General features: G+C 38.4%; 1 protein-coding gene across 1 annotated transcript in view; it reads right to left on the bottom strand.

Annotated features, from left to right (window-relative positions):
- The window catches only part of ush2a (Usher syndrome 2A (autosomal recessive, mild)), a 243,804-nt gene that overhangs the window by 45,650 nt on the left and 174,160 nt on the right, over window positions 1-23,994 (bottom strand). Inside the window, exons 53-58 of the mRNA XM_066697388.1 lie at window positions 21,793-21,990; window positions 18,632-18,786; window positions 17,274-17,472; window positions 7,915-8,022; window positions 5,307-5,490; window positions 2,023-2,180 (exon numbers count right to left, since the gene is read on the bottom strand). Coding sequence (XP_066553485.1) covers window positions 2,023-2,180; window positions 5,307-5,490; window positions 7,915-8,022; window positions 17,274-17,472; window positions 18,632-18,786; window positions 21,793-21,990 — 1,002 coding nt within the window. The remainder of the gene's footprint in view (window positions 1-2,022; window positions 2,181-5,306; window positions 5,491-7,914; window positions 8,023-17,273; window positions 17,473-18,631; window positions 18,787-21,792; window positions 21,991-23,994) is intronic.

The following is a 23,994-nucleotide window of genomic DNA, read 5'->3' as shown; positions in this document are numbered from 1 at the left end:
TTCGCAAAGGGATAGGATTCTTGGTTTGTTAATATTCCCATCACTGGTCTGTTTCATAATTTACAACAACTGGAGGCTGATAGGTTATTTAACATTTATGAAGGCGAGATGTATTCAGAATGGGCTGATTATCTTTACAAATGAAAAAGTTAAATTATTCAACTTCCTTCATTGCTATATCCCTGAGCAGATGTAGTCTTTTGTTAAGATACAAACCCCCCATTCGAACGCTACAGTGCTTTGATCACAGCGGTCTGCCAAAAAGTTCAATCGTACAGGTTCTTAAGTTCTATTATTTACAGCTAATCACTGACTTTGGAGTTTCACGCTTTCAACTTGAAGAAGATTCTAATCAGAAATAATAGCACAGAGAAAGAGGAAAGGAACACACCTTCAAACCTCATCCGTCAACCGGAGGTGTGTGTTTAAACTTCGAGCAAATAGGCAATCAGACTTATCCAAGCATGAGAAATGACTGTTTAAATTTCCACTTAAATACAATCCCTACTTTGTGTCAATAACACAAGAGACCTGTGTTTTTCTTGGTGTTGCAAAAGTACCTGTTGGGTCCCATTTCAGTGACTAGGCCAGTTTTGTGATTTGTGTAGATGTTATTTTAGTTGAGAACCCCTTTTGACTGGAAATAAGGAAGGAAATAGATTTTTACAGACATATAAAATCAGATTTTGACTGAATATCTTACAACAAATGAAAATTTCCACGTGATGCTTTTTTTGATTGACATAGAATTCTTCCTGTGCCTGAATGCAAAACTGCAACCAATAACTGCATTTTTAACTTGCATTTCATGTGTGCATCAACATTTTGATTTGGTTTAAGCCATACCTGGCTGATATTCACTGACTTTTCAGTCATGGCATAGTAATTAGCCTAACTGCATTTTGTACCAGCTCCTTCCAGGCTTTAAGACTCATCCTTCACTCCTGGAAGAAGCTGGGATCTCATTGTTTGCTCTTTGCAAGGAACCCATTAAGACTTTTTTCTGTAGCAAGAACTGTAAAAGCAGCTAGTTAGGAATAAAGACCTCCTGTAAAATAATTAAAATAGTTCAAATGTTTTAATGTGCTTATTAAATAAATAGTGAGGATTCCCTACAACTAATATCTCATGTTCTAGTTTCCCTACTGCTGTGACACAAATACAGCCTGAGTACAGGATCCTGCTGCATGTACACCACTGTTTCTCCAAAGTTGTGATGTTGTTTTTCTTGTATCAGACTTGGCGGTCAATGCTCTCCTGCCCAGAGCATTGACTGAAAACGTAAGGAAACTGAAGTGTTCAAGGTGGCAGTAGCTCATTTGACACCATCGCACAAAGTGGGCGTCAACAAGTCTTTGTCAGTGTGTCGGGTGACGTCCTGCCACAGAGATAAGCATAATTCCCCCCCCCCCCACCAACCGCACACAATCCAGCTATTAATGCACTGCAGTCGTCACTGGCAATAAAAAGGTTAATTGATGTTAATGATCAATTGATAGTCTAAGAAAGAAAGGATAAGGAAAGGAAAGGCTGCCCACAATGATATGCATTTCAAAAACGCCCTACAGCCATCCACAGTGCCAGGAACAAAAACTGCTTTTGGCTGGAGGCACGGCCCCAGCGAAGCTGCACTCACATGGGCTCGTAATTTATGACCTGCTCTTACAGTGTGAGGAGAAGAAGCAGGCAAACATAAACTCGGGTGTCTGGAAAGATCCAGGGGGAGAGAGTGCCGCATTCTGCCTGCGCGTCTAACTTTGCATTTAAAACCTATTCCCCTTTAAATCACACGTAGGTTAGGAAAGCCGTCACTTAGGTTTGAATGCTAATTGATTCGAGCAGTCAAGACACGTCACTCCTGCGTGATGCATGTACAGTTTGACCATGTTCAGCTCCCATTAAATTACATAAAACGGCGCTCGTAAATTACCGAGCGTGGAGTTTTCAAGTGAATCGTAAATAAATCACTCCGGCTGATTACTAAATAGAGATCCTGCTTAGTGCATTAGATGTAAACATTACCTGGGGGTGTCCAGGAGACAAAGATGGAGCGAGGTCCGATACTGCTGACATTATATGGATCTGGAATCCTCCCGGGAGATGACACCGGGGTCTGAATCACATATTTGTCACTCATGTTGCTCCCTCCTCCCGTGCTGGCTTCTAGCTGGTATACATACCTATCAGCATCAAGACAATATGTTTAAATAAAAAAGGGGCTTCATATACTAGTAGAATTAATTTTACCAACAGTGTCACAATTTTAAGGCAGTCAATAAACAGGTTTCCTTCCTTCATTTAGTACATTTTGTTGGCATTTAGGGTTGGAGGTTTGCTCTTGCCCTGGGTTCCCATATTTAACACATAATCGTGTCTGTTTTACAATTGCAGTAACATCATTCTATTGCAATGTTCATGTGTGCTATTTTACATAAAGAGAAACTACTTATCACCAGAAAATTCACAGGATTAAGTCTAGTCACTCAGGCTTATATAATAAATGATCTCTTGGTTATGCTGTTCGATTAGATATTAAAAACAAGTTCTTCTTTAAAGTGTTATCACCTTCAAGTTAAATTAAAATAATTTAAAATCTGAAATCTCCACCAGCAGAGGAACTTCTTCCACAGTTGTATGGTGAACAAAAGGTGCAGGTATAAATGCATTTTATCGCTTACAAAATCCACTCAATTATGAATGAGTTTGAGATGCCATTCTAACAGTCAGGGAGACTGAAGTCGTTCTGTGTGATCTCATTTCAGAAGATCAGGAAATACTTGTGAATCGCCAATGGTCTATTTTTAAACCAAAAACATATACACTGGCAAACATTTCATTTGTCCACTGTACGTATTTTAAAGGAAAAATACATTTAATTTGATGCTTTACAGATGGATAAACTGAATAATTAGTATACTAAAAATATCATTTTTTCTTTGTTTTTTGTTATCTCATTATAAGTGCAGCAATACATTTCTGTACAAGTTATTCTTAGGAAACCTTCTGCACAAACATTTGAAAATTAAGCAGACTACATATATACAGCTCTGGAAAAAATTAAGAGACCACTGCACATTTTTCTTAAATCAGCATCTCTACAAGTATGGCAGTTATTCCATTCCATTCCATTCATATTTTTATTTGGGATAAATGTTGTCAGTAGTTTATAGAATAAAACAAAAATGTTCATTTTACCCAAAAACATACCTATAAATAGTAAAACCAGAGAAACTGATAATTTTGCAGTGGTCTCTTCATTTGTTCCAGAACTGTATATATATTTATACATATATAAGTATTAGTGCATATAATTATATGCTGTGTGGGTCATACAAGGGCTGTGAGGAAACCACTTTAGCACACAATTGACTAGACAAGATAGATTTTCCTTTTAAATGCTGTCATGTATCGGTGCAAAGGTCTACATTAGCAATGTAAGTAGGTCATGTTTAACATTAAAAGCTTTTCCTTTGCCATAAACTCCATATGAATGCATTAATATTTCTAAATCACCTATTGTAATCATACCTTGAAACAGTTTGATAAGTAATCGCATCTCTGATTCTTAGATTGCACTCCTGAAAATTAAAAACGGGATCCGTTCGGTACAATAGAGGTACCATATATATATATATATATAATTTTTTTTTTCAGTCTGTATCAAACAGAATTGCTTATAAAACACGGCGCCGTCTACACACTGACTCTTGCCTTGGTTTTCTGAGTACCCAAGATTTAACTAAAATAAACAAATCTGTTGTATCAAAGGAAGCAGCACATTAAAAGCAGTTCCTATGGGGATAAAGGTTAATATTTCAGTCATCACAAGGATTTTATACAATGGCGAGGTAAGTGACAGCTAATCAGCATTGTCATAAATAATCAATGAGAAGCAGCAGATCGTGCATGATTTGCCCTTGTTTAACTGTTTAATACATCAGTATCTATAGGTTTTATAATGAGGCCACTGTTGCCGATTTGTTGTTTCATGCCTTTGTAATTCTCGGCACAAAGACAAATTGGGGGGAAAAACAAAGGGCTAGAAGGGAATTCCTTTTGGCAGGTTATCTAGAATTACAGCAAATTAAACGTCAAACATCTCCTGCTCTATTAAAACAGAGAGACACGGGGGTTTGCTGGGAGCTTTCTGCAGTAAAAGCCACTGCTTGGAGGCCAGTGTAAGTCCTAGAGCCGGGACCTTAGGTGGTTTCACTTCCAAGCCTTTTGCCGTTGGCCGATTTGGGCCAGGAGCTCAGAGACAGTGCTGGTCTATGTGTGGAGGGTTAGGTTGGAGGGATCTTCAACAGCTATGCCTGTTGTGCGTCTGTCCTCAGGCTGGAACCAAAGCTCTTCTACTTTTGTTGAATTTGTTAAAGAAAAGGATATAACTGTGTGTTGCAGGCCCCCGTACAGCCAGTGGGTGATGTAGGGTTGGCTTTTCAAAATTGGGGGGACATAGCTTGTGATTGTAGAGAAATAATGCTGTGAAATCAAGCACACCTATTTAAAATGTGCACCACCGTATTTAAGCTAAAGTGATTTAAGTTGAAGTATAGCACTGTATTCAGTTTAGTACTCTGTGAACACTCTCTAAATCTCTTGACAGCCGGGTCTAATCTGTACATGTTTTGTGGAAGGCAGAATAATCCCCGGGTCACATCTATCAATTGCTTTTTTAAGTGTATATTTTACTTAATGGGATTTAAGGAGAAAAATGCTGACAAGGTGTTTCTATGTAGTTATGAACTGGCATACTTTCCATAATTTGTAGATTATTTTCTGTCTTTGAATCTGGTTTGGTTAGGAAATTGTGAAAGAAAGGCTTAAAACTTTGGTAAAGGAGGATTTGGTTTAAAAAAAAAAAAAAACTGTATTAAGCTGCTGGAGACTGAGTCAGTGCTTCGAACAGTTAATTTCAATTTGGCAGCGCTTAAAACGAAAACACACCCATACAAAAAAAATGAATACGTCAATTAAAAAAATAAACAAATAACAAAACAACTACCGCAATGTGGTGCACCTGCGAGGACCTAACCTCCCGGCTTCCTAAAATCCTGACAGCAAAGTTTCCTGAGCTTCTTAAAAGAGAGCCGCAGAAGGCCTCAATCAATAGCAGCCTTAAGAGACACCACTGTTTGTTATTAGACAGCCTCCCTGATGGCTTCTTTAAAAAGTTTTAATGATTTCGTATCAGTGAGGTTTCCCTTTGCATGGAAAGTCAAAAGATTTCTTAAGACACGCAGAGGATTAAGTGTCATCAATAATCAACTCCTAATAGCCTGTTAAAGATCTGTGAAAGATAGAACCTGGTGTTGGGCTGCAGGCCAGTGTCTGTGTAGCTCCGGTTTCCTCTGTCGCCGGAGAATATGGACACGCCATCGCGGATCAGCTGGTACTGAGATACGATCCCGTTGAGCTCCAGCGGCTCGGTCCAGTACAGCTCCACCGCGGCCGAGCTGATGATCACATGGCGCGGCCTCGACCACACTCCTGTACGAGAGGACACAACAGGACCGCACTGAGAGATGGGAAACTGGGATGCTGAGGACACAAACTCGGCCCTTTCTAGGGTCCACTTCTCATCTACATGGGAAGGCAATGTGTTTGGTTGAAATGGAAAGAATAAATACATCTCAGACCCGGTGAAACAAATCCTATCAGATTTTGACATAAATCTGTTTATTTTAAAAAATGTCTTTGCATTTGAACAGTATTTTGTAAGGAAACTTTAACGTGAATCACAGGATTTTTTCTTTTGACTTTGAATGTGTATTTTTTTATTTAAAAGTATGTTTTTTTCTCTTCTGAAAGCAACAATAAAGGATATAAATGTTTTAATTTGTATTCATTAATAAAAAATAAAAAAAATCAGCATTTCGTCTGCAGAAATATGAATACATATATAATCTGAATCAGAATGCCTTGTATTTCCTTAGCAAATAATACACTTTTCTTAAGTTGGGGGCTAAAGAGTGATTTTCCTATTTATAATAATAATAATAATAATAATAATAATAATAATGTTATTATTAGTCATGGTTTTATCCTGTCAGCATTCAAATCTACCTGGTTCTTCCATCAAATACCGTGATCATGTAAAACTACCAGTAAATAAATTACAACAGATGGTATCAAACATGATACAGTAGTAGGCTTATTTTGTATAGGAGTCTTGGATCACTATGCTGAGAACAGTTAACCCCTCAGTCGACACAATGAAGACGTGCAAGAAGCCGACATCTGTCAGCGCACCTGTGATGCTGAGCTGGGTGTTGCCTGGTAACGGCAGACCGCTTTGATAAACATTTTATACTGAACAGCATATAGAAGAGGATGTAATATCGAGTATCAAACAACACATCCTTATATGTAAACTCTGCCATTAGACATTCTTAGAGAGAGGAAAAGAAAACAGGGTAAGTACAACCTGTGTAGTGTTTGCTGTCTGGCACTCAAGAAGTTTTGCGGTCAATATCGCAGATTGCGACGGCTCTTGTTGAGATTCTAAGAAACTGGATTCTTCTCATCAATCAACCTCTCAATCAATCAATTAATTTGTATTTGTTATAGCACCCTTCGCATGGTTGCCACAGACAGCTTCAGTATCTTCTTATCCGGAGTGTATTTTCATATTTAAATTAAAAACAGACACCTGTGTTTGTGTGCAGGTTTACCAGTTCTGGTCATGGGAGGTGTAACAAACACAAATGGAAAGGTAACATTGGAAGAGTATTCAAAAGACAAACATGTTGTTTATTTATACAGACCGCGTTGATCACTTAGTGCATATTCTGACTTGCCCTGGGTCGGTTACAAATATTAGAAAAATAATCTAAAATCATTGCTCTCTTAATAATCATGTCAATCTGGTTGCTTGTTTTGAAATGCTTCAGAAGATTTTTATATGACAAAATATGAGAACCAATTAGTAAATAACATAGTAGGTTCATATTAAATATTTCTAAATTTTAAATTAAAATATATATTTTTTTTCACTGCCAAATTGCATTTTTTAAATTACAAAAATCCCGCAATGTGTGATGAAATATTGTAATAATACATATTTTACAGTTTGGTTATTTAACAATAATAATAGTTTACACATCAATAATTATTCTCTTTCATTACTTGCATATTAAATACTGTGTTCCGGGAAAAAGGTTGCATGAGTGGAGAGAGAAAGAAAATAAACTACTGATACTGTGATGGTTGTGTCTAAAATGTCGATTTCTGTTCCATTACTTCTCAAAATACAAACAACAACACTTTCTATGGCAGCAAAGTGTAGTAATTTAAGCCACTGATAGAAAAATAATGATTCATAGGTAAAGTGGTGTGGCTTCACAGTGTTGACAAAGTTACAGTGACTGTCTCACAGAAATGAAATGAGGTGCATTGAAAACAGCCAATGAGAGCTGAAAATAGAAATCAAATGTCACAGTATCTTTTTTTTTCCCCCAAATGATTCATAATGCAAAAAAACTATAAAAAAAAAAGCAAAAACAAAAACATTTACGTTTGATGATTTTCCTGCTTGGGAAGTGATTTATTCAAAACTGATGCATAAAAAAAAAGTCCAATGAAAAAACAAATACAGTCTCATGCATTTTATATTAATATATTAAAAATGCCAGGCCTTGAAATAAACTGAAACTGAAACTCACAAATAATTATCACTGAAAATGCAAAGACTGGTCTATATATTTTTAATCAAACTTATTTTAAATCCTTACTGAACACTATTCTTGTGAGTTGATTTATTTTATTGTGTCCTAGATTTCTCAGCTGCACTTCAGAACCATCAAATAATAAAATAATAATAATGGCAATATGAGGATGAGAGGGGTCTTTGAGCAGTGTTTGTTGCAGAAGCTCTTTTCTTTGTTACAGTGTGAGGAGAGAGACAAAGCTTACCTCGGGGTGCAGCTTGCAGAGTGCGGCCCATAGATGGCTGACTTGCACTGCATCCAGCAGATGTGCAGGCGCTCACCGTGAAGCTGTAGTTAGTATGGGGCTTGAGACCTGCATTAATACAAAAAGACAGGTCTTATCTATTAAATCATGCATATTGTGAGGCACTATGGGCCTTCTTTATCTTGATTTGGGCAAGTTAATCAAAAGCCATAACCAGCTCTAACACTAAAAATGATACCTTGAAATCAATAGATGATAAAAAGAAGGGATGGACAACAGCAGTGGGATAATTATCTATTGCCGTTTCCTCTACAATCCATTTATTCCCCCACTTCACTTATTGTGAGGGTATATATTTAATTGGAGTAATTACATGTATATGCATAACCATTATGATGGTTAATATAGGCACTACACTTTAATTATAGTATGCAGCATTCCTTACATTATAAATTAACCACATGAAATGCATGAATCTATATATATTGTCCATAATATATAATTATATGTGTGTTTGTATATATATATACACACACACACACACACACATATTTACTTATTTACTTATATATATATATATATATAAATAGGAAATAAACAATCACTGAACACTTTCAAATGAAAGGTGTGAATAATTTAAATATATTCAGTACACACACACAACAGATAAACATGTTTAGGAACATAGATAAATAAGGAGACACACAGATAGATATACATGATATAAGGCATTCAAGATACCACAATCAATACATGCTGTTCACCATTACAATAATACTACCACTGATTTAATTATAGCTTTACTAAGCATTGAACAGAGAGAGTAATTTGAAATCAATTAAAGAAAAGCTGAACATTGTAAAATACTACAGTTATACTGAAAGCCATGACCAATTACAAAATAAAAAGGAACATGTTATTGTTATGTACTATAAATCATAAAACATATTACATAATGTCCCTTTTTTCTTACATTGAAATGTCACCTTTCATGTAAAATCTAGATACTAATAATTCTACATAAAACCAAACCCAATCAAGCACAGCACCAATCAAAACAAACACCGCACAGCAATCAATGGCCCCATCTCTCTTCTTCCTTCATACCTCACTAAATACAAATACTTCAATATGTTTACTGGATTAGTCATTGTGCTAGAAAATACAATTTGTCAAGACTAAACTGTAACGGTGATTCTGGAATTCCAGCTGATCATACACACTGCTGTCACACACACGTCCCGCCTGGAGCAACCAAAGACGCAGCTATGGGTCCGAGAACTGTGTGCGGCTTTATTAACAGAAGCTAAATGAGCTGTTTACATCTAACACCTTCATAATAGAGAGCCTTTATTAGACGCATGACAGCAGCTTTTAAGATGTGCACATTATCTCGGCTGGCGTGTGTAAAGACACATATCGTCCGTCTGAAACATCCACCATGTGCCAAACAATACACCTTCTTCAGCAGAGGGTTCACTAACTGAATTGAACATGCCTGGAATGTCTGAAATGTTTCTAAATGTTTATTTGAAGACTGAAAATAAAATAAAGACTGAAATGTGAGCAATTCAAATATACACTATATATGCACATATATATCAATTGTATGTGAAGAGAAAAAGTATAATTGCATAGTTTTATTAATTCATGCTTCTGCAACATTTACGCAATGGCTTTCCCACATTCAAACAGAGAGCGCTGAAACATCCAAGCAAGGTCGTTCTAATTTGAGTCTTTGCTTATACTTTATCTGACCCCGCTGTACCCCGATATGCAACAGAAAGGACCACGTTCATGTTTTATACATAACCAATCAGATACTGTGGGCGGACTTGGGTGGGCCTGAGCTGCACAGGCACTTTGGTCAATTTAACACTTTATTAAATTTTTTAGAATCTGTGTACGGAAACTGAAGAGGGCACTCTTAGGCCGCATCTGGATACACAGCTTAAATTAAGAGTTTTCTTTTTTTTCATGTACACACACACACACAGATAGATTTATATATATATATATATAAATATAAGTCATTTCTACATTCACTACTCATACCTGAGTCCATTTGTACAGTACCAGTAACACAAAGTGAAACAATGCCATAACTGTCATCCAAATTGTTCTGTACAGGAGTGTGGAAGTGTTCAGTAATAAATGATATAAAAAGGTATTTTATTGACAAGCTGCCACTTACTGTTTGCATTAGAGAATATGAGAAGATGATGGCTGCTGCCCTAGGCCCCCAAAGGTATTCAACTCGGAGAGATAGCAGAAAATGCTTCAGTTTACTTAAAGCATTGATAACACTTCTAAATAATTAAGTGCGGACTTCCTGTCTTCAATTACTTAATGCTTTTTTTGTCTTGAGAGGATTATTAAGCGATTTGTGGATTCCACATGGTGAGCATGCTCCAAGACTCTACCCCAAAGCATTTTACGGCATCAGGTTTCCCCCAGCTCACATGTAATTAAAAATAAGCAACGCGGTACAGTCGTTCTCCTTGGGATCCAGACGCAGACACAGCGCGCTGCTGACAGCACCCTCCCCGCCAGCCTGTGTCTTCAGATGAGCTCTGAGTGTCAACGGATTATTTTCCTTTCTGGCCCACTATCACGAGACCCGACCAAGACGGCACACAATTAACCAGAGTGCTGCAAACTTGGGCACAATAATCATAAAGGATTAGAGTCCTATTAATGTGACGGCAATTCAATTACTGCACACACCGTGACGGTCGGAATGCAAAATGGAGGGGTTGGATGGGAGGAAAAAGAAAGAAAAGAAAAAAGAACAGATCTAATAAGATGCATATTGATGGGCGATCCTTGTCATTCTTACTGCGCCCGTAACCGAACGGGATAGTGTGACAGTCCTGCAGGCATCGGCAGCAGTTCTACTTCAACTGATTGCTGGCTGCCTTTCATTTTTCAGCACAGAGAAGGGCGTGATTTAAAGGAACAGAATTAACATGCTCAATATGCTATGGACATCTTTAAGTAACCACCAGATTAACTATGTTCTCTAAAATTAAATTCTGACTGTAGGTCCTTAAAACTAAAGGGGCAGGAGGCTGATATATTAAAAACTCAAAATACAGTTACGTACTCCATAATTGTGAGAATGAAGTGATCGTTTCTGACTGTAAAAAGTGGAATGTGCAGTTTTAAATAAAGGCCAATTTTGACTACGATTTTTATTTTTGCATATTAAAGATATGATCTCCAGGAGTTTTATAGGATGCAGTGGATGCAATTAACTAGATATTGTTTATAAGTTCTCATAATTCCAAAATAATGACAGTTCTCTCAAGGAAAACAAACAAAAAAGAGATTTTTTAATTGCACAAAGTTATTATGCAAAAAACTGCAGTTGGTCGACAAATGAAGAATGTTAAATGGCTCATCGGTCAATTTGTTTTTTTTTAAGTCTGCCTTACATTATATATATATATTTCTCTGTAGGAAAAAGAGAAGCAAAACAGAAGTCTAATTAACAAAAACTAGACAATCTGCGGCTCCTACAACTCATGGTGGAAAACATAAATATGGGGAAAAGCACTCTCGCTCCATCCAGAGATTATAATGACGGTCAGAGCACGGCGTTTATAATGAGATCCTTCTTTTAAGGGAAGGAGCGGACTTAAATGGCCAGGGAAACCCGCTTGTCTCTTCTCAATGGCTGCCACTTGACCCTTTTACTCTACAACTGGATAAAGCTCTTCTCTGTGACATCACAAATGGAGTAGTGTGTGCAGACAAATCATTCAGCTAATTATATATGCTAGAATAAACTAATGAAAGGCTATTAGGTTTACTGCCTACTGCCATGCTTGTTTTATGGCAAGTATCAGCCATTTACTGGTACTGGGTGACAAACTATCCGAAAAAAAAAAAAAAAAAACAGGATTAGGGATCTGACACGGAGGTTTACTTGTTAGGAATAAGGAAAGTGGGTTGAACCGGTGGCAGGCAACATAAATTGATATAAATTAATCAGTAAATTAATTAATATACAGCTAAAATGTCTGAAGGGATCAACTTTATAACATAACGGCTCATGTGAACAGAACTATTTGTGTATTTCAACTACATGAATCTACTCACCGTTTTCATCTTATTGTTAATAATAATAATATTATTAATAATATTGAAATTTCAAAGGAGATCATTTTTTACTTTAAGTAATTTAACTGCCCTTAGGAAAGAGATTTGTAAGTACAACATGCCCCTTTCAGTATCAGTATCAATATCCAGGCTTGTATGATTATTTTCATTCCTGCTTTCAAATTAAATATTTGCAATTCAGAGATTAAATTAAAAGTACAAACTTGGTGCACCCTACAAGGCATTTAATCTGTGCTGCTAAAATGAATTATGATATATTAAACATTAAGCATTGGCATACTAGAGCAATTATTTCAGCTCATACTTCATGCAAAATGCTCATTTATCTTTTTTTTTCTTTTTCTTTTTTTTTTTGTTCTTAACCCCCTCAGGGCTAGAGCAGCAGTTTAAAACTATTACTAATAATGACATTACCATTTATTTTGCTATTATTCATTAGCAGACAAAGAGCCCCTCAGAAAGCCTGTTCTCTTCCTAACAATTGATCATACAGTTCAGGGGACCTTCAAACTGAGCTCTAAATACGAAATGGAAAATTCTACGTGTAGGTATCACTTTTCTCCGTTTATTTACCTGTGATTGATCTCCTCCACAGCCTGTGCCGACAAAAGAAAAGCGGGCTGAGAGACTCGCACACTCGAGATTAAAGAGATGCCAAGGTGGCCTCACATTTACTCATAAATTGTTTTGGACAATATTCTTCATTTGAAGAGGGGGTGGGTGGGCAGGAAAAAGTCCAGATTTGTTAGAGCTTGCATTCCTGTCTCCTGATGGCAAAACCCAAGATGCTTCTTTTGTTTTGCAGCTTAATGTGATCATGTAATGCGGGAGAGGAATGGGGGGGACTCTAGATTAAGTTAATCACTCTGCCCTGAGGCGTTTTAGGTCCTTGGCCAAGCAAACCGAGGTAGGAGGCTAATTTTACATAAATACGTAAACAGCTCCTTTTACTGTGCCTTGTGTTTACCCAAAGCTATTGTGTGCGAGTGCCTGTATTTGTTTTGCAGCCCCCCTCAGGATTATTTGTGCCCACCAACCAAAATTTGGTCACTGACAAGGGCCTTGACATGATCCGACAAATTGTTACCAATTCAGCCTGCGATTGTGGCTGACTGCTGTGTTGTTACAGTAACGTGAAGACAGATCTTAAGTGTGCCAGACCTTAGCTAAAGCATGTTCGGAGAATTATGGAAAATTGTAATTAAACGGGGAATCAAAAACATTATTTGATTATTTTAAATTAAATGAAATATTTACAATAATGAAAAACTAACAAACAAGCAAATGTTATTGCCAATATGTCCAGATGTCAGACAAGGAAAAGGCACATATGCAAAGTCTGACAATTAAACAACTAAAAGGAAACAAGGTGATGCTGTAATCTGAAGCTGACAATTGCCTCCTTCCAGATGCAGCTCTAACACAAGAGGATGCCATAACAGCAGACACGGGCAGCTTCTTTCTATATCAAATTGCTGAAAATAAATCTTTAGTTGAATAGAAGATTCAAGCCTGACATTGTCACCATCTTTGTTTCTTGATAGATATACAGTTAGGTTCAAACATTGCACCACTGTCCAAGTGACCTCCATTTTATATCCGTTTGTTAATGCTGGTGCATCGTAGCACTGTGCAATGTCATTCAATCAGAGTGATATCAGTTAAAATGGATCTCCAAAACACCTTGAGGTTACGAGGTCTGACTTCCAAGTGACCCAGGAGAACAAGAGAAAAATTATAATCTCAGGACTATCGCGAGTGGGATTGCATGGTGGTCATCGCCATGTGGGTGTAACTGTCATACTGCACCACCAAACACTGGAGATTGGCAAATGGAAGGTAATAAAGATGTAGAGAAAAGATGTAAAAACTGCCATATGAAAAAAATATGGCCCTGTTTACTTACAACAGCAGTTCTTTGCCATCAGCTAAAATATCATTTAACATATTGGTGGATTGTTCCTTTCACTCATTCATACATTGTTTCAGATACAGAACGACAGATAACACTTTCACGATGGTGACCTTGCATGTGCCCAATTCACAGTGACGGAAAACCTGCTGCCACACAACTCTCCGCCTCGTAACAGCAACCAGGGCTGTTGCTCGTCCTGACTGTCATATGTTCACAGCTTTGGTAGCCAGAGCTGGATATCCAGCTTCCTCAGTAAGGCCAACTGTGGCGTGTCAGTCTCTCTTGAAATGATTATTCATCTGCACTGTTTAAAGCGTAAACTAATATGGAGGCTTTCTAGGCGTTGTATTGTGACCAATATGCCTGACTGTTAAAGGACAGAATATAAACCTGAAGCCTATTATTATTATTTTTAGCGGAGGGAGAAGGATGCTGCATTATAGCACGGGACATAACAAGGAACATACATTTATTCAGACTTGTTCAAGTACACATCAATTTAATATTGATCTGTTTATGTATCTGTGATTGTGGCATATTAAATTCAATATTCACCGTTGTCGGAAAGAACCGGAATAAGGTGCATACTGCATGTGTTAATCCAGATACCGACTCAGATTCAATTAGAATGTGATAAGTGATAAGGAAATTTATGTACGTTGTGTAAACTTTGTGTTTATTAATAATGACCCCTTGTGGTAATATGTTGTCTATTATGTGGGTTTACTCTGTCTAGTTTGTGTAATTTCTTGTGATTCCTCTGCTTTTGCTAACCACAATATATAGAAGCTTATAACACTGTACAGCTCTAACATGCCAAAAACAAAAGTTTCAAGTTAAAAAACATGCAGAATAACCGAAGCACGGGTCCAGAAAAGCAGGGTGCAGTGCGAGTGTGTGACTATTTGCAAAAGCGAGGACATGAAAGTCTTTTAGAAGCTTTGACTGCACATGAATGGGAAACCCAGAGCAAAATGGTGCAGATCTGGCAAGAACTGCAGGCGTACGACAGCTATGCCAACAAAAGGCATCTCCATCATAGTGGAGCTGCTACAGGGAAGCCTCTTCTTCTCCAAGCCAAGTTTTAAAGCACAAAGGAGCTTGCGGGCCAAATACAGCATCAACTGCAACCATTTTGGGACACAGCGATTGGCTCGGAGCTTCCTCAGCGCTGCCAATTCCCTGCATTTGGACTTCCAGAATCCCCTTCTGATTTTGCTCTCAGAAATATCTACAGTCGGCAGTGAATAGTGGAGGAATTCAGCCATTTGCAGCTCCAACTGGGCTGTGTTGAGACACAAGAGGACCACACATTCAATATTGAAACACATCACCCCTGTTTTTCTGTAAAGGGAACAAAATGTATACAATATATAACTGTTTTTAAGAGGTAGGTAGCTACAGCACAACTATTTCTCAGTTATATACGCATAGATTTTGTGTGTTTGTATGTCCCTTGCAAGACTAAATCATTCAGGAAAGAATATTAAACCAATTTCCCAGGATATCAAACAGCCAAAGCTATGTGCAATTCCTTTACATCACAGAAAACAAAATAAAATTTTAAACATATTATAATGAAGATTTTGTGTCTAAATGAAGACATCTGTTGTAATTTGAATATGAATATAATTTTTTACATAACAATGGCCATATTTGATAGCTGTCCATGTTTTTACTTGTGTTTGGCTTACATCTTAGAAGGTATAGTTAGAAGGATTTGTAATTATCCATGTATGTTATCCATGTGTGTCTGAGGCTAACATGATCCTGTGGGCCTTAATCAGAGACACGCTGCAATATGTGCAATGCACAGAAGACAATTTTCCTTTACATTGCTCACTGATATTAATTGCCATTGGCAGGAGATCAAAAACACCCAAGCAGACATCTCGAACATGGATTTAATAATTACGTTATTGATAGTCATGGCATGCGGTGACAGCCATATTCTTAAAAATTGTATGAATTATGCACTTTTTTCTTTTTACAAAATTTTAATCTACGAGAGATACGTGGAGTGCAGCACTTAGGTATGATTTGCATACAGAAAGCTCTTGATGAAAAACAGATTGTCAACATCAGTGCACAAAGGGAAATTATTCCTTCATGGCACCAGACAGATCCGGGGCGTCTGCCGTATTGTCAGAATCCCTGTCGGATGTTCGGCTTTCTTTCTTCCCGTGTAACACCCGTAAAAACATGAGAGAGAAAAAACACACTACATATCCTTAAGATTCGGAAATAAGTAAATCAAGAACGGCTCCTTGAAAGGCGGGCATTTGTGCTTTCACTAATATCCTCGCTTCATGACTAATGGCATGTGTCCAGGAATACTAGTACACCAGAGCAGATAAAAGTAACCGTCTCAAAGTCTCACAAATCACGGCGACACCCGGACACAAGTAATAGGCAGGGCAGCCGTTCATTACGGGAATCAGGTGTAAATTTAGTCATTAGATTGCCTCCAGAAATAGCATTCATAAATAAATACAAGGAGCAAATGAGTACAGTATATCCCAGAGTCTTCCGACGGCTGTCACAGGAGCCAGGGAGCTCCGTGGAGTGAGAAGGGGGCGGATCCCAGAGAGAGCGGTTATCACTCAATCAGCAGTCAGTGGAAACAAGGAACACGCTTCTGCAGGGTTTCACTTGACCCTGTCTGTTTTAGTACACAGCGACGATAACTCCAGTGCAAAAAGAGACAATCCTCCTATTCAAGCCCACATATTATTAATCATGTTGTAAATTGAACAAAAAGGAAATGAAACGAAAAATCGCGAGTCAAAAGTCAGATTTATCTATTTATTTTTTAATGTTTGCCTATCCATCTATTTATACATCTTTTTTTTATTCTCAAGGTAGGTAGATCATGTACTGACGCACTACTGTGCACAGGGAGAGAGAGAGAGTGACAGAGAGGCTTTTTCAGTTGCCTGTGTATGATCCTTTGGCATGTTATCTAGATGTTTTGACTCAAAGGCACAGGAGCGAATATGTCTCTTGAGTGTACAGTTTCTGTGATGATGTTTGTTAGGGACACACCAATGAAATGGGAAAATATCACTAGTGTTTATGCACTGTCCTGTCAGATTCTGTTGTATCAATGCACCGAAAAGAACTGCATGCAAAACTACAGTATTCATGCCAACCTTCCTGCTTTCAGCACTAAAACATCACTTTACTTTTGAAAGTTACTCAGCCTACAGTTAGTATAGCATTTTCCATAACTTGGATCAAATAATAAAGATGGAGCTATGGTAGACAAAACAGAAAAAAAAGAAAAGACACGACAGAGAGACAGGCTGCCGTGCGTTACCTGTGACAGAGTGACGCAGGCCGCCGCGGCTCTCGGTGTGGATAAGGCCTCGGCCCGTCTGATTGATGTGGTACTCTCTGATGATGCCGTTCGGTTTCACAGGTACTCTCCAGCTTAGCCGCAGAGCCCAGGGGCTCAGGGCGGTGACTGTTGGCGGATGGACATCCTCTGGAACTCCCTGGACAGTCACTGCAACTACCTAAAGACAAAAAGAATTACAGAGCAATTTGCTGTAATAGAGGCTTGGATATCCTGCTCTAATAGAATGTCACTAGTGGTTTAAACTGTTGTCTTCAGGAGTGGCAGACTATTAAGAAGGGCTGTGAGACCCAGTTAAGGTTTTCCTGGGATGGTAGAGAACCTGAGATACCTTGCGGCAGCCCCGGGCTACCATCTTTCTTGCTGATCTTCTCTGTGCTCTCGCTGAGTGCCTGGTGAGATTAAATCAGCCCTTTCTGTTGGGGATGAAGCGGCAGGTTGGAGCTCGGGCCATTTTTTCAGAGACAGAGTGTGAGAGGAGGGGGACGGGGGGGCATTTCCTGGACTGTCTAATAATTGTAACTGTTTTGCTTATGTGCATAGCTTTACAGTTCTCCATTATGCCTGCCTAAAAGAATAAATAGATATATCCCCATGTGTATTTACATTTCTGTACAATGTATCTAGTTTTTTTTTTTTTTTAAAGGAAAGGTAGGAAGGTTGATAAATAACTATCTAAAGTGGCATAATAATGCCCTAATGCCACATTTTGTTAAAGTGTAAAACAAATATGAAATATCATATTTACATATAATAGAAGACCACTTTATATGAAAAAGTAAGCTTTACAATCAACTGGGGACATATCAACTGTGGGGGGAAATATTCTATCCTTGCAACTTTTTAAAAATGTTATATATATTTTGTAAAACCAAATTTTTAGAACAAAAATGCTGCCAACACATCAAGATACATAAGATGGGTCACACTTATCAAGAATGGGCAACCATTCTTAATTAATTAATGTACGAATCCTACAGGAATGACATATGAATGCCTCGTGTACTAGTCTAATATTATCCCTCACCTTGCCATATGTGTGATTAACAGCACAGATCGTGCATTCGGTATTCCTGTGTTGTTCCTGTGGTATTTATACATCAATTTATTAAGAACTGGTGCCTGCAATTGTAAAGTGTGATCAAGAAATGTAAAGTAGAGGAAAATACAACCAGGTTTATCTTATCAAAAATTAACCCCAAAATACCTGCGTTATTTGGAAATACAATTAATCAGCACCTGCAACAATGAATACATCTGCTTAGATATTAAAAGTTGTGTTTTAACAATACAACCAGCCTTTGAGACACTATACATACCCTACTGCTCTCAGTGCAGCCCACAACAGTGCAGGCCCGAAGCTGGTACACATACTCCTGGTACGGCAGAATCCCGCCTGTATCAGTAAAGCTGGTCTCCAATCCCCGGTATCTCTCTCGCCCATCCCGGAGAATTATATAGTGCCTGATATGACCTGGCATCAAAACAAAACAAAACAAGGAAGCTGCCATTAAAGTTCAGCTTACAAAACACAAAGTCAGAAACGCTTCCACTCCAAACAGTAACGACTCAGTTCAATCAGTTATCACAAAACACAAAATATTGTGACACATATGTTTACTAGTTATAAGACAGGTGACACATAAACAAGAGCAGACGTAAGCTGTGAATGCATAGGCTGCGCCCGGGAAATGGGAAACAGCATTCTAAACCGGATTTTCCTGGTATAATTCTCCAAACAAAGACCTTTAGAAGCTGCTGTAAATCCAATGCGAACTACCTGGGGTGTCTCTCTGTAGAGCAGGCGGCCAGTTTATATTGCCAATTAATTACACAAGTTAACCTGACTACGCTCTCTCAGCGATATTGTTTCTCTCCTATCAGGTTAATAAACCAGTGCAATTTTCACATTGTTCAGCCTGTTTGCTATGGCAGAAGGGGGGAGAAAGAAAAACCGAGCAGGAATTAGGGCAGGTAATCAACCTGACACTGACACACACACATCTCCGAGCCACAACCACAAGTCCTCGCTTTCTGCACACTCCTCTCCTTTTAAACTCATTCCCAATCCTCGTGTTCTTCTTTGCAAGGGGTATTCCTCTCCGCCTCAGATATAATGTCGAGCTTCATTTATCTCCGGCCCCGACTTCATTGTTCTTTCAAAGTACAGGACATGTGAGCCTGGCAGGGCAGTTCCCCAGACACAGTGCGGTACTGCGCGGCCGGTCAAGGGGAGTCTAACGGCTCTGTGCTTAGAAGTTGGATGAGCTCTTTGCAGGTATGGAGAACAAGCGTCAGTCTGGTAAAACAAGATCGCACAACAGTGACTGCTGTGGAATTAAACAAGCTGAGTTGAATCTTTAACAAGGACTTCAAAACACGATCATAGCAGCTCCCAAGCGAAGAGTTTTTTTCCATGAATAGCAAACAGTTTGCGATCCTTGTATCTCCCAAGCAAAGCCCACAGAAACACGTTCTCAGACTAGCAGCGGAATTTACGGACCAGAATTAGAGTGAACCCTATACTGCTTACACAGTTTTATTGATAAGTTAATTAAAATACCTGTCTCTAATACAACTGGACGTGAACCTTGGTGGTAGGGTTTTCCTGTTGTTTTGCATGCAGAGATTCCATTTTGTTATAATTTACGTAACATTCAACAAATAAATACATAAAGCTAACTTGTGTAAAAGGAATTAAATTGGAAACCTCAGCTGCCTGACAGCACATTCAATTAATCAAGTCTGCTATGAAGACAACTTATTTCAAAATAGAAATAGAACAGTTATAATAATAACCATAATTATTGCATTGTGAAGAAAAAACTGTTCTAACAAAAATGACTTTTAAAGTCAAGTGTTAGGGATGTTCTTATAAACCATTAGTCATTCTTGCTATAGTGCTAATCCAGTTTAATCATTAATTGCTTTTTTTTTTTTAAACCAAGGTTGTAACCCTAATAAAGTATATATTTTAAAGCACAAAATGAAAATGAAACATATGTTGTCTGAGCTGTAAACATATTGTGCCTTTTCATTTTCACGTCCTGCGATTTCTCTTTAGTTGTTGTAGTTGTTTCTTATTTTGTAACTTATAAATTATTAGTCTTTTGCAATCGCTTCAAGTCAGCCGTTATACATACAGGGGGGATGAGTCATTCAGGTTGCTGGAGAAACGCATTTCTGAAAACCAGAGCGATGGAAGTGCCTGTAGTTGGCGTTTCACCAGCAGTTATGAGAGACGTTACGAGAGACGCAGCCTTGAGGACCCCTGCCCCCCCGCACTAATGCGAGATGACATCTTGAAAGTGACTGCATTGGACTTTCAGCTTAATATGTTTAAAAACACACGATGTGGACATTGAAAAGAAAGAACGCATATTATAGAAACAGCTGAAGCAACGGTTTATGTTCCAGCACGTTGCTGCTCATTTGTAGCCTCTTTCTTGCTGGTTGCTTTGGGTGAGAACATTGAAAACTCAATTAAACTCAAAAGTCAATTAATCTTTGCATTTCAAATTCCCAAACATGTGTGTGTGTGTGTTTGTGAATTTGAATAGGGATTTAGGGGACTAGCATTTCTAAAAGGAAAAATAACTTTCATGTGCCAATTACATCCCAGGTACAAGAATGTAATTTTTCTACCTTTGATGATTCTGCCAAGCCTTCTAGGGTTGGTCCCACTTAGTCCCCAATAGACTAAGTGACATGGTATCAAGGTATGAATCATAGATTAGCATAATGTAGAGTCCAAACCACAAGGAAAACTAAAAGCATAAATGAAATAACCTAGCTTTAAAAAATAGTGATCAATGACCTCTTAGATGCTGTGGAGGGTAACTTGGTGCATTATTGGGTCTAATGGTGGAGTATGTTAGACCATAAGAGGATAGAAATGTAAAATTCATGGGGAAACACTGAAATCCATCAGCAAATATCCATGTTTAAACGACCCTTTCCAGAGTGGCTGGGCAAAGGAATAGCCTCGTTCTTAATTTTAATGTTGAACCCTTTAACATCTCCTGTCCAAATTCCACTGGGAATGACAAGTGCTACCCAGAGATGAAGAAAAGGCATTTGGATTCATAATTTGGGTGGAGGTGGAGGGCATTAAAATGTAAGGTTACAAGAAAATGTGGGAAAATCTCAGAAACAAATTGATCCCAGACGTGGCTCATCCGGATCGATGAGACAACATAATGCACAGAGAGGTCCTGATTAGGGCCAGATAAGTAATGCGAGGTGTTCGAGTCTGACCCCGCCACTCATCCCAGGCCCAGAGACGACTGCACTAAGAGCCTGCGCAGATAATGAGCCCCCGAATGGGAAATGCATTTCATCAGGAACTAACAGGAATCTAATTCAATTTCCAACCATTCGAAAACATCCCGATATACATTTCTGAGAAGATATGCAGCTTGGTACGCTTCCCGCAATTAAGATGAGAGCACGGAGAGTGAGGCCCGGAGGTTTGCGCTACCATTGGGCCGCACTGGAGGCCGCCAGTCCAAGTGTAGGATGTCTTCCCGGTCATCCACGCGGCTCCACGTTGGTGCACTCACGCCCTGGGGAACATCTGGCTCGGTGGTACCACCTCTGAAGGGACTGAACCCCCGACCGAAGCTGTTCCAGGCTGCCACTCTGTACTCATATGTAGTGTCGGGCTCCAGGTCAGCATCTGTAAAACAGGGCAGATTAGGCCGAGCTCAGGGGAGGACTGAAGACGCTTGTGCCAAGGCCTTTACATTGTCATCACTTTAAGTAGAAAAAGATAAAAAAGGACATGTCATTTTAGTTAAAAGTTTTACGTACCCAAATAGAAATATATGACTTCCATACCTTTCTTAAAAATATACAATTATAGGGGAATAAAAACACATTGGGCAGCTTTGTGGGTGAGGTAAACATTTGTAAGAAATCGAGTCTGCAATTATATCAGCATTTTGCAAACCACCAAACTGCTGAAATAAGTTATAGTAGAATTAGTTTTCTTGTAACTATTTTTATCTGACCCCTTCCCCCCCAAAAAACTGCACAGAATAACACATTTCAGAAGAACATAAATATATAAGTCAAAATGAAACATTGCATTGTCTGCTATGGAATAATAAAAAAGTAAGTTGCTTTTTGGAACCCAAACCTCTTGCTCTTTAAAACCCAAACTGTGCAGTGGGAGCTGCCAAAATATTCTCATATTGTGAATAATGTTAATGTCCTGCACATACTGCACTTTCACATTTGGACAGGTTTCTCCCTTCATTCATTCCTCTCCCCCACATTCTCCTTTCAATTTGTCATCTCGCGAGGTGTCTTTCCTCATTGCACGGCCTTTATGCAAAAGCCCTGACTGCACATGAAACATCTGGAGACCGGGAGTATACCCAGATTTTATGTGCAACTCTCCAGATGGTGTCACAGTAATCGTGGAGAGTGCTTTCTTTACTCAAACCATTGTCCCCCACAGCCTGCTTGTTAGTATTCAGATATGTAAACAAATAAAACTTGCAATCCATTTTAAGTAAGGTGTCAATTCTACAGACGCTTCTGTAGAATTGGGTGACATAAGGCCATTGGTCCTTCACTTTCTTGACTGAGACTTCATTCTGAGTTGAGTGTTAAGTGTAGTACCTTCAGGACATTTCTAGGGTATGGAGTCAGTAATTTATGGTTAGTGTTACCTGTCAATGCACTTGAAAGCATGTATTTACTACACATTTCATCTAAATACAATTAAGCGTGTTTTTCTCTAAATGGCATATTTACTATGTGTGCGGTATACGTTGACAATATTATTTAAGTGTATGATTAACTGCCAGCCATGCCTGCCTAAGATCTGCTCGTGGAAGTTGGCCATCGGTCACTCTCTCAACTTGCGCTCCTGCGGGGATGTCGTGCGTTGGAGTTTTTTTTCTAGCCCAGCTCATACATTCTTGATTGGGTCTGATCATTTGATTAACTGGATGCATTTAAGACTTCTCTCCGGGCCTGAAATGTTTTATAGGTACTGTTCCTTGTGTCAAGTACCTCTATTAAATTACCAGATGTAAAAGACCTTCAAAATGTCTGAAATAATGTGCATTTTAGAAAGTAATATTAACCCGTTCCTTCTGGTTTCTTTTAATCACGAACAGCTGACATCAATTATTAGTCTGATGTCTCTGTGTGAAATATCCATTTCTGATATGCCTTTGTGGGTGCCCTTGGAATTCCCAATTTTGTAAATTGACAAGATTTAAATAATACTGCCTTGTGTTTTCAATACATGTGCAAGACACGGACTTAGAAGGACATGGAAGCCATCCAAGGGGAATTCAGAATCTGACAATGAGACTTTGCAATCTTCCCAGCACTTCCAGTAAAACATGGATTCCCAAGCTTGTGTAATGAAATTGATCATATGAGGTGATTTAACTACAAAGTTGATAGTATTTGTATCTATCGATTCATTTACTGGGTACCAACACAAAGCTGTCATATAGATACAGGATCAAAATGACAAAGGGGTGAGGGTGGGGACTGAATTAAAAATATACAGAGATTAATCTTTGAATTAAATACAATAATTGACACACCTGTAATTTTCAGATTACAAGTTCAGAATGAAATTGAAAGGGACCCAATTAATAAAAATCAGGAGGAAGACGCCTTTGCGAAACCAAAATACTTGGTTTGTACTATCAAT

The sequence above is a fragment of the Amia ocellicauda genome, chromosome 1, assembly GCF_036373705.1.
Source record: "Amia ocellicauda isolate fAmiCal2 chromosome 1, fAmiCal2.hap1, whole genome shotgun sequence".
Lineage (NCBI taxonomy): Eukaryota > Metazoa > Chordata > Actinopteri > Amiiformes > Amiidae > Amia > Amia ocellicauda.
Note: the sequence above shows the minus strand (reverse complement) of the source record. Positions and strands in the feature narration are given on the sequence as shown.